Genomic DNA, 15525 nt, shown 5'->3' with positions numbered 1-15525 from the left:
TGTACCGTAGCTTTGGCTACATACAGTGTTCCGCGCTGAGCCAATCAGGGAAATCGATGTATTCTATTATTGAATGCAAAGCCTGCTCGGAGTAACATCAGCCCGCCTCTCTGACTCTGCCAATCCTTTGCATTCAATAAAAGAATACATCGCTCCCTGTGATTGGCTCAGCATGGTATACTGTATGTAGCCGAAGCGGTATACCGGTACAGAATTCCCACACAGCCAGCGTCTTGAGATTACATCTACTGGTAATACTTAGGGTACCTTAGAGATATTATGAGAGATTACATGTATTACAGTACTTGGGGTACCTTGGAGATCTATGAGAAATCTGATGTTTTTCAATGGTGTTGCCTTGCTTCGGAAGGGGGGTAGTCTTATACAGCGAGTATAGCCCAAAACCTATGTTTTAACTTGAAAATTAGAGGGGTCTTCTTATACGCAGGAAAATACGGTAGATAATTTCTCATTACATATGGAGGTTGTGCTTTTATTGTGCTTTATCTCACCATAAATCTCCTAGTCGGGGTCTGTGGTTGAAAACAATGCCTATTAAATACCAAAAAACCATGGCACAGATGGCAGCTAGAAGTTAAGAAAAAAAAAGACAAAAAAAACAAAAAAAGTCAAAATTATAGCCCATACATCATTACAAATATTAAAAAAAAAAATCGAAAATAGTGACAATATAAAATTTGATTTTTCCATACAATCCTAACCTGAAAAAAAAAAAAAAGAAGTAAAATAGTCACCAATAGAACACAACCGCCATGGAGAAAATATACCTACGTATAGAAGCTATAAAGAAGGCAGCAGATCCTTTAGGTTCTATTGTCTTATAGGATTATTTTGCCCCGACACACACTAACTCTCGATTCCGAAGAGACTCACCAGCCCCAGTCTGGTCCTATCACTCTCGTACGATTGATGCATGAGGTCAGCCTGGGAATTTTAGCTCCATAACAGATGTCCAGCCAGAATCTGGCTTCTGAAAGAGTCAATGTTGGCTGCATAAGGGGGACACTATGACCTGGGCCAAGTCCACAGAGCACATCCACAGCCCTGCTAAATGTCAGTCAATGATCATCAAAGTGCTGCCAGCAGTAAATTCCCCTCACCTTCATCATCTTGTATAAAGCTTCAAGTGACGGGAGAGACAAAAAACGAGGCTCAAAGAATTCCATCCTGCTGTCATGCTGAAGGCTTATAGCCTATAAGTTATAGATGTTCCAAGTAAATTACTTGTAACCCCTCTGCATTGTTCATTAGATCCCCAGATGATTTACGGACAGCCTCAACAATGCCACCCTCTTTATCTGAAAGCAATGCAATACCCTCACATGTGCTCTTTCTGAAAGACTCAATCTTCTTCAAAAACCTGACATCGACAGATGTGGTATCCATCTAGTAAAAGTTTCTGGGCGATTAGTTCCTATTGATGTACACACGCCCCCCCAAAACTACATTTCCCAATCACCATTTCCCCACACAGTGTGTGGGGCATGCTTTTGGTAAAAAGGGCAGCAGAATGGTTAGGCTGGTAAAAAGAAAAAAAATCAATATATACATGTGGAGAAGGACAGAGGAAAGAAAAGAAATCCCAAGGGCCACACATCACACAAAACCCTTGTACAAAGAGTAAAAGCAGCCTCAGCAGGCACTCCTCTAATGCATTTCATCACACTCCATGACAAAGCCCCACGGATGGGAAAACGCATCGGGGGTGTGACTTAGGTAGAGTCTAAGCTGAGGCTGCTTCTACGTTTCGTGCGAGGTTATTGTGATGTGTGGTCCTTGATATTTTCTCTTTCCTTATTGATTTCTATAGAGGTTAGTCAAGCCCTTTCCCTGCCAATACTCCCAGTGGTTGATGATCGAGGTGCATGGAATGAAAATTTTGGTGGCGAAACCGAAAATGCAGGATGAGGATGCACTTGGCTGAAAGATCAAACCGAAAGATGACCGTTTAAAAAAAAAAAAAAAGAAAACAGATCTATTTATCCATATATCATATATATATATATATACATACATATACATACATATATATATATATATATATATATATATATATATATATTTTAGAGCTGCACGATTAATCGTAACAGAATCGAGATCGCGATTCACTCCCCCTGACGATCTTAACATGACACTTGCTCGATTCTTTACATTACTGTGAGGGAGCAGCTGTCAAAAAAAAAAAAAAAAAAAAGCCTCCTGCAAAAGCCTATCAGCATTAGTCTCCCACTGAACTGTAAACACAAATGATAACATTGTATCTTTTCTTTCCCTCTGCCGAAGGAAGGAAGTTTAACCTCTTAAAGACTAAACCTTTTTCCTACACTTGTTGCTTGCAAGTTAAATCAGTTTATTTTTCCTAGAAAAGTAGTTAGAACCCCCAAACATTTATATATTTTTTTTTTTTTTAGCAGAGACCCTGCAGAATAAAATGGTGATTGTTGTAAATTTTTATGTCACACTGTATTTGCGCAGCAGTCTTTCAAGCGCAATTAATACACTTTAATGAATAAAAAAATAAAAAAATAAAAAAACGTGAAGTTATCCCAATTTTTTTTTATAATGTAAAAGACGTTACACAGAGAATCGTGAGAGAATCGTGATCTTTATTCCAAGCAAAAAAATCGTGATTCTCATTTTGGCCAGAATCGTGCAGCTCTAATATATCTATCTATCTATCTATCTATCTATATATATATATTTATTTTATTTATTTTTTTATTTCAGGTTCTTATATAGCACTGTCAAATTACGCAGCGCTTTACATATACATTGCACATTCACATCAGTCCCTGCCCTCAAGGAGCTTACAATCTAGGGTCCCTAACTCACATACATACACAGTAGGGCCAATTTTATACAGGATCCAATTAACATACCAGCATGTCTTTGTTTGGAGTGTGGGAGGAAACCAAAGTTCCCGGAGGAAACCCACGCAGGCACAGGGAGAACATGCAAACTCCAGGCAGGTAGTGTCGTGGTTTGGATTCGAACCAGCGACCCTCTTGCTGCTAGGTGAATGCGCTAACCACTACACTGCCCATATATGCACATACATATACACACACACACATATATATATATTATATATGAATATTCATTTGTCAGCCATTATTCGCACATTTAGCGCAAGAAAGGTGCAAGGAAAATGTATCCCTTTAAATTCTAGGTTTGTCTTTACACTGGTCCGTTGCACTTCCATTGTGGTGTTAAAAAGCCTGCATGCTGCATTTTTGGTCAGTGAAAAAAAAAAAAAAACCACACCAAAAAATACATCTCCCCATTGAAATAAATTGAAAACGCAGCAAGAACCCATCAATAAAGCACCCGTGTTACGTTTTTTACGTGTTTTTCAAGTCACATGACCAATGAAAAAACACACCATAAGCACAGTAAAATCGTAGTAAAACCGACGCAAAATCAAGTGCATTTTCGGCACCTTTTTCTTTTATCGGCAAAATGCCAAAAACCCAATTTTCACCCGCCGAAATTTTCGGAGCATCTCTAGTTACTAACAAATGAGGACCTATTGGAGCCTGAAGCGGCACCCTTAATTTCCTTGTATATGGGGTCACAGGGACAGAGGGTCAGGGATAGGTAGGGTTCTGTAACCCAGCATCGTGGGTGGGAGTTCAGTGCAGCAGAGGCGCCAAACAGAAAGTTAGGAGTTCACAAAATATCTGACAGGTAAACAGTTCTCTTGTAGTACTGCAGTGCTTTTAAAGGGATGTATGTATGTATTTCGGAGATTTATCGAATAGATTTGTTTTTTTAATTACATGTAGACATGTGTAGCGGAGCTCTGGAGAGTGATAACAAGAACGTACTGTATGAGCATTATGTGGAACTTCCTGACAATTGCTACAATAATTACATTTGCCAATGGATAGTATTCGGTAACATTTATTTTTTTTACCTGTCTACACCAGAGAGCAACATCGCCCAAGCTGGGGCAATACAAACTGTGTAGGACTCAGTAATTAATTGATAAGCAGAACTTCCAATGCCCCTTGGCAGGGTGTGCAGCCAGAGCTGGGGAAAATACTGTTGACATGGCGTATCATATGACCAGCATTCCAAGAATATTTCAGGATTATTTCTTTAGCAATGCCAACATGAATCTCAACATGCAGCAGGTGAGTCTGACCTTTCTGCTTGAAGCAAATGCTGATGACTGCTGTGCAATTTTAACCACTAGCAAACCACCCAATTACTTATCGATCTTTGAGTCCACACACATTGTTTTGTGATGAAGTCCTAGCCCCTAAAACAAATTGGCTTCTGCTTATTTGTCTTTGGAATAAATATCTGTAATGGAACAGCGACCCACACTGCTTGTGGACTTCGATATACGGCTTTCTTCAGGCTTGAACACAGATATCAAATATTCTAGCCGCCCCCCATACAAAGCAAGCCGACAACTTAGCTTGTACAAGTTAAGGAACCTTCAGCTTTATTGAACAGTCACACAGAATTTATATACAGCATGGACATCCCCCTTCTGATCAAATTACCCCATCAGGTCACGTGCCTGATTACATTATCCTATGCCAGTAATGGCGAACCTTGGCACCCCAGATGTTTAGGAACTACATTTTCCATGATGCTCATGCACTCTGCAGTGTAGTAAAGCATCATGGGAAATGTAGTTCTAAAACATCTGGGGTGCCAAGGTTCGTCATCACTGTCCTATGCAGATGATATTGTATATAGAAATATAATTAACATATCTACAGAACAACAAACACAAGCAGTATACCATTTCCACTCAGCATCTAACAGATGCCAGTGATTCAATCAACCTGAGCGAATTAACTAGCAGACGGCCGTCCTCGAGCTCCTGAATTACAATACGCATTATCATAAGTGTAAACACAGAACCCATTGTAGATAACAGGTGAGTAAATCCGCATATTCAATGATGTCTGGAAGACAGGTGGCTTAGCTGATGATATTAGCATCTGCTAGGAGTCTGACTGTGTGAAGCAGTCTTGACATGTTTCTTGAGATACATGGTTGACAAATATCACTGTCCCATTTGAAGCAATCCAAACCATATTCTCAGTGTCCATTAAGTATCAGTCTTTCACTCCCAGGGACGTCGAGTACTGTCACAACATCTATCTGGACTTAAATATAACAGTGTGGCACTTTAGATGTAGACTTCATCACAACCCATGGTAAATATAGGAAATCCCTCGAGTATATAAATTGCCAGCCTAATATCCAGGATCACCTATAGCAGTGGTTCTCATCCTCAGTTCTCAAGTCCCTCCAGCAGGCCATGTTTTGGGAACGTCCCTTAAATAAAATAGTTATAAATACCATGCCACTGATGTAAGGTGAACGTGCAAGGCGAAGGAAAAATACTTAAAATATATGATATTCAATTTATATATTAAAAGATTTCAGGATTCCAACACCTTAATTACGCTCCTTCAAAAAGGACATCTCATAAGACTAGCATTCCAAGAATATTTCAGGATTATTTCCTTAGCGATGACAACATGATTTACAGCATGTAACAGGTGAGTCTGACCTTTCTATACCAGAAACCTAAACACAGGAAGAGAATCTTCCCAGGGGTTTAAATGTTCCATCTTTTCTTAGATGTTAACAATCAATATTAAATTATTCAGCTTCAAACTCTACCTTTGGATCTGAAAGAGATAAAAGCTCAGTCTCAGAACACCTGGAACCCATGACGCAGGATTGTATGAACAGGCTGCAAGACAGGCCCCCCCAATAAACAATCCACAATTCCAAGAGAATATCGACTCTCCCACCCACCTCTTCTCCAAAAGGACTCATCCAGGAGGTGCTGGAGTGTCAACACTTATTCATTTAAAGCAGTGGTCTTCAAACTCTGGCCCACAGGCTGGATGCAGCCCTTCGTTTGCCTTTACCCAGCCCTTGGGGCACTATTCCTTTAACTAATGCAAGACACTATTCCTCCCACTGACATCAATGATAGGGCACTATTCCTCCTGCTGACACCAAATGATGGGACACTATTCCTCCCACTGATACAAATGATAGGGGAACTATTCCTCCCGCTGATACCAGTGATAGGGCACTATTCCTCCCACTGATACCAATGATGGGACACTATTCCTCTCACTGACACCAATGATGGGACACTATTCCTCCCACTGATACCAATGATGGGACACTATTCCTCTCACTGACACCAATGATGGGACACTATTCCTCTCACTGACACCAATGATGGGGCACTATTCCTCCCACTGATACCAATGATGGGACACTATTCCTCCCACTGATACCAATAATGGGACACTATTCCTCTCACTGACACCAATGATGGGGCACTATTCCTCCCACTGATACCAATGATGGGACACTATTCTTCCCACTGATACCAATGATGGGACACTATTCCTCTCACTGATACCAGTGATGGGGCACTATTCCTCCTACTGATACCAATGATGGGGAACTATTCCTCCCACTGATACCAGTGATGGGGCACTATTCCTCCCACTGACATCTATGATAGGGCACTATTTCTCCTGCTGACACCAAATGATGCGGCACTATTCCTCCCACTGATACCGAGGACTATTCCTCCCGCTGATACCAGTGATAGGGCACTATTCCTCCCACTGATACCAATGATGGCGAACTATTCCTCCCGCTGATACCAGTGATAGGGCACTATTCCTCCCGCTGATACCAGTGATGGGGCACTATTCCTCCCACTGATACCAATGATGGGGCACTATTCCTCCCACTGATACCAATGATGGGGCACTATTCCTCCCACTGATACCAATGATGGGGCACTATTCCTCCCACTGACACCAATGATGGGGAACTATTCCTCCCACTGATACCAGTGATGGGGCACTATTCCTCCCACTGACACTAATGATGGGGCACTATTCCTCCCACTGATACCAATGATGGGGAACTATTCCTCCCGCTGATACCAGTGATAGGGCACTATTCCTCCCACTGATACCAATGATGGGGCACTATTCCTCCCACTGATACCAATGATGGGGCACTATTCCTCCCACTGATACCAATGATGGGGCACTATTCCTCCCACTGATACCAATGATGGGGCACTATTCCTCCCACTGATACCAATGATGGGGCACTATTCCTCCCACTGACACCAATGATGGGGAACTATTCCTCCCACTGATACCAGTGATGGGGCACTATTCCTCCCACTGACACTAATGATGGGGCACTATTCCTCCCACTGATACCAATGATGGGGAACTATTCCTCCCGCTGATACCAATGATAGGGCACTATTCCTCCCACTGATACCAATGATGGGGCACTATTCCTCCCACTGATACCAATGATGGGGCACTATTCCTCCCACTGATACCAATGATGGGGCACTATTCCTCCCACTGATACCTGATACCAGTGATGGGGCACTATTCCTCCTACTGATACCAATGATGGGGCACTATTCCTCCCACTGATACCAATGATGGGGCACTATTCCTCCCACTGATGCCTGATACCAGTGATGGGGCACTATTCCTCCTACTGATACCAATGATGGGGCACTATTCCTCCCACTGACACCAATGATGGGGCACTATTCCTCTCACTGACACCAATGATGGGGAACTATTCCTCCCACTGATACCAGTGATGGGGCACTATTCCTCCCACTGACACTAATGATGGGGCACTATTCCTCCCACTGACACTAATGATGGGGCACTATTCCTCCCACTGATACCAATGATGGGGAACTATTCCTCCCGCTGATACCAGTGATAGGGCACTATTCCTCCCACTGATACCAATGATGGGGCACTATTCCTCCCACTGATACCAATGATGGGGCACTATTCCTGACACTGATACCAATGATGGGGCACTATTCCTCCCGCTGATACCAGTGATAGGGCACTATTCCTCTCACTGACACCAATGATGGGGCACTATTCCTCCCACTGATACCAATGATGGGACACTATTCCTCTCACTGACACCAATGATGGGGCACTATTCCTCCCACTGATACCAATGATGGGGCACTATTCCTCCCACTGATACCAGTGATGGGGCACTATTCCTCCTACTGATACCAATGATGGGGAACGATTCCTCCCACTGATACCAGTGATGGGGCACTATTCCTCCCACTGACATCTATGATAGGGCACTATTCCTCCTGCTGACACCAAATGATGCGGCACTATTTCTCCCACTGATACCGAGGACTATTCCTCCCGTTGATACCAGTGATAGGGCACTATTCCTCCCACTGATACCAATGATGGGGAACTATTCCTCCCGCTGATACCAGTGATAGGGCACTATTCCTCCCACTGATACCAATGATGGGGCACTATTCCTCCCACTGATACCAGTGAGGGGGCACTATTCCTCTCACTGACACCAATGATGGGGGAACTATTCCTCCCACTGATACCAGTGATAGGGCACTATTCCTCCCACTGACACCAGTGATGGGGCACTATTCCGCCCACTGATACCAATGATGGGGCACTATTCCTCCCACTGATACCAATGATGGGGAACTATTCCTCCCACTGATACCAGTGATGGGGCACTATTCCTCCCACTGATACCAATGATGGGGCACTATTCCTCCCACTGATACGAGTGAGGGGGCACTATTCCTCTCACTGACACCAATGATGGGGAACTATTCCTCCCACTGATACCAGTGATAGGGCACTATTCCTCCCACTGACACCAGTGATGGGGCACTATTCCTCCCACTGATACCAGTGATGGGGCACTATTCCTCCCACCGATACCAACGTTTGGACACACTTCCTTCCACTGATACCAGTGATGGGGCATAATTCCCAACACAGACACAAACAATGGGCCCCTATTCCTCCCACTGACCGCAACAATGGGGCACTATTGCTTACATGGACACAAACGATAGGGCACTAGTCTTCCCATTGACACTAATAGTGGGGCACTATTCCTTCCACGGACACCAATTATAGGACACTATTTATTCCACTGATACCAATGATGGGGCACTATTCCTCAAACTAATACCAATGATGGGGCACTATTCCTCCCACTAATACCAATGATGGGGCACTATTCCTCCCACTAATACCAATGATGGGGCACTATTCCTCCTCTTACTGACCACAGGTACTATGTAATTTTCTTTACTCCATTGACCACCAAGCTTGAGGCACTGTTTACTTACCCCACTGGCCACAGTCTGACCCTCTTAAAGCCTAAAGGGCAGTAAACCAGCCCTTTGCTTAGAAAGTTTGGAGATCCCTGGTTTAAAGAAACGAGGAGAACAAAGTCATTCAGCAGGCTCACTAGCTCTGGTGATTGAGTATCTTCACATGAAGAAAGACTTCCATCCAATGGATACCAAGAATATGTATCAAAGAACGGGAGTACAACGGGAGCACCAACCCAAATGGTAAAAACGGTCCAAGGGTCTTTTATTGGTTCACAGTATGATCACATAAACAGCCAATGCTTTTCAGGGGGCCAGACCATATCAGGACTCAGGACTTAAAAAATGTTGTCAGAAGTTAGGACCAGTATTAACAGTGATAGCATGAACTCTCTCCTTCCCCAACAGACAATCTTACTTTTAAGTGAAGGCCTTCTGTAAAAAAAGGACCTACTTATGCATATCCATAATAATACCCTAGTAAAAATGTGCCTCAGTCAATGTAAAATCACTAAAAATACAAATCAAAATACAAAAGTATGATTCGATTTGTCAATGCACTATCACTGTAAATGCACATTCCTGTCATCTGTCAACAGCCATTAGGAAGGCTTCATTAACCTTTCACAGAATGTAAGCATAAAGACTATATTAAAATTGATGCAAAAAAATAAAAAAAAGTTTGCCCTGAAAGACAAAGCTATGGTTTCACTTTAACGTCTTCATTCTCATAACAAGTGACTGGCTGCATAAGGCCCCCCTCCTGGCCATGTATACCTACTTAGCCATGCTCCCTGTTGAAGAATCCCCACCTGCCTAAACTCGGTTGTCAACTGGTGTCAGACAGGGGGAGCATCCCCTATGTGACATTAAGGCCTGGTGCTCAGCCACTCAGGCCTGAGCACAATCACGCTTTAGTCATGTCCCTCTCTTTATTTAGTAATGTAGTAGATCTTCAGAGAGCTCCGGCAATGCAGGAAGGAAATGTGGGAGCATAGCTGGGACTACATGCCCTAGGGTTGGCTATGTGCAAACGTTGTTGTTTCACCCTAAATGTACCACTTTAATAAATCAAAATGCACAGTGGAGCCTCATTTGAACTTTTTATGAATACAAAACACGTCTGACCGCATATACAGTAATAAATATTAAACCAAAAAATAGGTTGCGCAAAAAGGTTACCAAATAGTAAAAAAAATAAAATTTCTTAGTGACAGCTGCACTCACTAAACGTTCACATAAACATTGTACATATTAATGAAAAACGTGTTGCGCTATCAATATAACGTGCATACAGTCAGATCAAGTAAAAAATTCATACATCTCAAAAACTGTAAATAAAAACGTGTAAAAAAAAAATAAAAAATTATATATTATATATATAAAATTCAGTAGAGTACATCAGAAAGAAACAAAGAGAAGTGCTCTTGTGCAAAAATTTCATTTAGAAATGAAATTGTATCAACAATAATCCATATTTCAGTATGGATTGCAAAATCTTCACACCTAAAAGTGCGCACCAGACTCTCAAGCCGCATACCAGCTACTGTGACCTCAAGATGGGGGTCTGGCTGGACCTAATCCCAGTATCCCTTTGAGATGGATGGATATCAGGAGCCAAGGTTCCAGAATGGGTTACCATACAACCAAGATGTTCAACAGTGGGCTGAGCAAAAGAGAGAAACAAAGGAGGAACTCATAATGTAGTAATTAAAAATCCAAGCTTTTTAATGAAGGTTAAAACAATTGCATGCAGACACCCTAGCGGGTGTGATAAAGTCACCGTTGTGGCTCCTCCAGACTAGTTTAGTTCAAAAGACCATTATCAAGGGATAAAAGGAGTTTACTCCTTGATGTACTTTTGAACAAAAACGCCTGCCTTCTTCTAAGTAGTTTTAACCTTCAGAAAAACCCTGGATTTTTAAAATTCCTGCATTGTGAGTTCCTCCTGTGTCTCTTCCTTTTGCTGAGCCCATGGTTGAACATCCTGGTTGTAGGGTAACCTATCCTGGAATCTTGGCTCCTGACATCCATCCATCCCATGAGAATACTAGGATAAAGTGCAGCCAGACCCCCATCCTGGGTTCAGAGTAGCTGAGCCCATGGTTGAACATCCTGGTTGTACGGTAACCCATCCTGGAATCTTGGCTCCTGATATGCATCTATCCCATGAGAATACTGGGATAAAGTGCAGCCAGACCTCCATCTTGGGGTCAGAGTAGCTGAGCCCATGGTTGAACATCCTGGTTGTAGGGTAACCCATCCTGGAATCTTGGCTTCTGATATGCATCTATCCCATGGTAATACTAGGATAAAGTGCAGCCAGACCCCCCATCTTGGGGAGTCATTTAGCCTAGTTTTGAACATCCTGGCTGTATGGTAACCCATGCCGGAATCGTTGCTCCTGACAACCATCCATCCCATTGGTTTACTGTGATAAGGTGCAGCCACACCCCCCATTATGGGGTCAGAGTAGCTGGTATGCGGCTTGAGTTGGGTGTGCACTTTTGGATGTGAAGATTTTGCTATCCACACTGAAATATGGATTGTTGTTGATACAGATGTATAAATTAACTTTTTTCACAAGAGTACTTCTCTTTTTTCTGATGGCCTTTACTGGATTATTTATGAAGATTTTTTAAACACCTTCGTCCGCAGGGGAGCCCAGTGTTCAGCGGGGCGCGACGGACCGCAGGGGAGCCCAGTGTTCAGCGGGGCGCGACGGACCGCAGGGGAGCCCAGTGTTCAGCGGGGCGCGACGGACCGCAGGGGAGCCCAGTGTTCAGCGGGGAGCGACGGACCGCAGGAGAGCCCAGTGTTCAGCGGGGCGCGACGGACCGCAGGGGAGCCCAGTGTTCAGCGGGGCGCGACGGACCGCAGGGGAGCCCAGTGTTCAGCGGGGAGCGACGGACCGCAGGGGAGCCCAGTGTTCAGCGGGGAGCGACAGACCGCAGGAGAGCCCAGTGTTCAGCGGGGAGCGACGGACCGCAGGAGAGCCCAGTGTTCAGCGGGGAGCGACGGACCGCAGGAGAGCCCAGTGTTCAGCGGGGCGCAACGGACCGCAGGGGAGCCCAGTGTTCAGCGGGGCGCGACGGACCGCAGGGGAGCCCAGTGTTCAGCGGGGCGGACTGCAAAAGAGCCAAGTGTTCAGCAGGGCGCGACGGACCGCAGGAGAGCCAGGGTGCTGCTTATGAATAAGAATCGGGGTCTGACTCTCCTAGTATTGCCAGCACAGCATTTCACTCTTGCTACAGTACTGTTGCTGATTCAAAATAAATAAAAAAATACATATTTATTACTCCATATGCAGCCTTCATTAAAGTAATAAATTAAGAGGGTTAGATTGGGTTTTAACTAAATGCATTTTGTATGTGCTACCCTGAGCATGGGGTATATTTTTACAGGTCTTCCAATGTTTTCCTTGCATACCCTTAACACAAGTACAACCAATATACTGTATAGTTGATTTACATGCAGTACCATTCACCCCCTTGGTACAGGGCTTTCAAGAAGCCATGGGACAAAAACAGGAAGGATAGCATTGTCCATAGACATTATCCAATTGCCATGGGAGGCATAGAAGTAAGCTGCTCAAGCCATCTGATATCAGACTTTGTAGTTCAATTACCAATCCATGGGTTTGTAAATCTTTCCAGTATATACTACCTCTCAATTCAAGGGGGCTTTCTCTGAGCCCCGCAACACATGGGCCTTCGCAAAGTATGTCATCGAATCTGATAATCCGAGTATAACTTTATATTTTGTTGATAAAAGTTTGATGCGTTAGTCTCTGAATATTTCAGGAAACCATGGACAAATTATATCATACATGAATTCTAAAAACCCCACAGCATAAAAAGCACCAACATGTGATTTGACATGATCGGAATGATAAAGAGTAAGTCGCCTGCTGATGCACCTGCATTGTAAAATGATGCAGCCTGGCAGTTGACCAGGGCCAGTGTCAAGTACATAGAGATCACTTACCTGGCATCTCCTTTGGACAGGTTCGTGTTGCTGGGGTAAAGAATGACTTGGTCTTTTTCTACATCCACCACGCATTTTGTATGAAGGTCCACCTCTAAAACAAAGCACACAACACACACTGTTATGTCAGAGCCACCAGCATTTTAATTTAGTGCAAGACAAAAGCAAAACAGAATGAAAGAACCTGCAAAGTTCATTACTCATGGGCATTTTTCTCAAAGTTGCATATTGAGAGTGACAGACCCAAACAGCATTTCTGGGCATTCACCAAGTACTTCTTTTTAGTATCAGACACCAGATAGAAGCTGGATTTCCCAAAATTGACCAGTCAGAGCCAGCTTATGAGGGAAAGAATATCAAATGGATAAGTTTATATCTTTTTTTTTTGCATGCTAGTCTCAAATCGAAAATGAAGAGTTTCTAAACTTACAACAATTCTCGTATGTCAGAATACAACTTTGGACGTGTTGTAATGTGTTGTATTATTTTTGTTTCCGATGCATGGTCTTGCTCTTCCAATTTTTTCGAACGAATATTGTACTGATTGAATGAAAATAGTACGGGAAAAAATGATTGTGTTTGTCCCTTCGGATGAACGGTCACGATCGGCTATCGAAAGCCGTGTACCAACAATCAGATTATGGTACGATCGAAAACTGTATTTTTCGTCCAATTTTCTCACCCTGTGTACCAGACTTGAGCAAAGCCTCACACATATAAAATCTTAACTAAATCTGGCCTACAACTGCCAGTTCAGGCAACTGTCGTCTCATGGTTATAGGTTTTCTCAAGAGTTCTTTGAATGCAAGAGTAATCCGTTCGCACAAAATAATCGTCAAATGGATTACGCAGCCATTGGCTTCCTAGGTGCTGTAAGTAAAATGTAGACCACAAAGCAGACAGAGGCAAAAGGAGCTCTCACCATCCCATGACTCGAAGTACATGGAAACCCACAGATACTTCAACGTTTGCATTAATGATAGCTGTAGCGGCCGCCCCGACGGAAAGAGGGGTTCCACCGCCAGAGATGTTCTCTTCCCCCTAGTGGGAGAGATGCTGTAGAGTAGAGCAGGAACCGCTCTGCCTCTTACCAGAGCTAGTGATTTAGCGATCCAAGCAGAAGAGAGATAGAGCTGGTATAGCCTTCTCCCACAAACATGAGATGAGACTCTGTTGAGGGTAAGCAAGGTAAGCAAGAAGAACTGTTTATTGAGCCCACTCACACACATTATATACACATCAGGTCAGGTGAGTCTGATTACATTAGCATATACAGATAGATCTGTATACAGGAACAGAATAACCCTAAACTAATTATCTAGCCACCTGGCCAGAACAATGTGAGGAACAGGAATACTTAGCACAATACACATTCCATCTCAAAACACAGACAGTGTTAGCATATTTAACAATGTGTGGAAGACAAGTGGCTGAGCCGATGACATTAGCAGTCTGCCATGAGTCTGAAGGCCCGTACACACGTACAGATTGTCGGCCGTAAATATTCAGCCAACGTCCGATCGGCCAATTGTCGGCTTGTTAGTATGATGCTTCCAACAACCGACTGCGACTTTTCGGCCGAACAAAATCTGGTGTGCAGGCTATAAAATTTTTGTAGGCCAAAAAAAAACGGCCGATTGTTTGTCAGTCAGTACAGATTTCGGCCGAGAAAAAGCAGATGAGCAAGACTGGGCATGCTCAGAGAAGAAAAAACACACGGAAAGTTAACCATCACATGACATCACTTCTGCAGTCGGTTGTTGTTGGCCGAAAAGATTCGGCCGACGACCGATCGGCCGATTTTCGGCTTGTTAGTATGATGCTTCCGACAGCCGACAGCGCACTTTCAGGCAAACAGAATCTGTCGTGCAAGCATTAAAATTTTTGTATGCCGACACCAGAACGGCCGATTGTTCGCCAGTCAGTACAGAATTCGGCCGACAGACAGCAGATTTGCAAGACTGGGAATGCTCAGAGAAGAAAAAACACACGGAAAGTTAACCATCACATGACATCACTTCTGCAGTCGGCTGTTGTTGGCCGACAAAATTTGTGTGCAGTCTTTTGCACTTTTCAGCAGACACGACAGCCCGGGGACAAAAGACGGCCGATTGTTCGGCCGACGATCGGTACGTGTGTACGGGGCTTAAAGTTTCTCATGCTTTCTAAAAGTGGTGCAGCATGAGTCAAATTCAAGTAGAAGGTCTAGACATGTACATGAATTTGGCGCATTCTTCGCCACTTTTAGAATGCACGAGAGACACTTTTGCAAAATCTGTCTGCGCTGGTTTTTATGAAATCCAGATAATAGGTCTTTATAAATACTTAGG

At 43.6% G+C, this 15525-nt stretch overlaps 1 protein-coding gene across 3 annotated transcripts in view; it reads right to left on the bottom strand.

Moving 5' to 3' along the window:
* The window catches only part of KIF13B (kinesin family member 13B), a 518118-nt gene that overhangs the window by 418172 nt on the left and 84421 nt on the right, over positions 1-15525 (bottom strand). For all 3 annotated transcript variants that reach the window (XM_082248971.1, XM_082248973.1, XM_082248972.1), the window contains exon 2: positions 13196-13289. In XM_082248971.1, the coding sequence (XP_082105097.1) occupies positions 13196-13289 (94 nt within the window). The remainder of the gene's footprint in view (positions 1-13195; positions 13290-15525) is intronic.

The sequence above is a fragment of the Pelophylax lessonae genome (assembly GCF_965119305.1).
Source record: "Pelophylax lessonae genome assembly, chromosome: 3".
In the NCBI taxonomy this organism is placed as follows: domain Eukaryota; kingdom Metazoa; phylum Chordata; class Amphibia; order Anura; family Ranidae; genus Pelophylax; species Pelophylax lessonae.
This window is presented reverse-complemented; position numbering and strand designations above follow the sequence as displayed.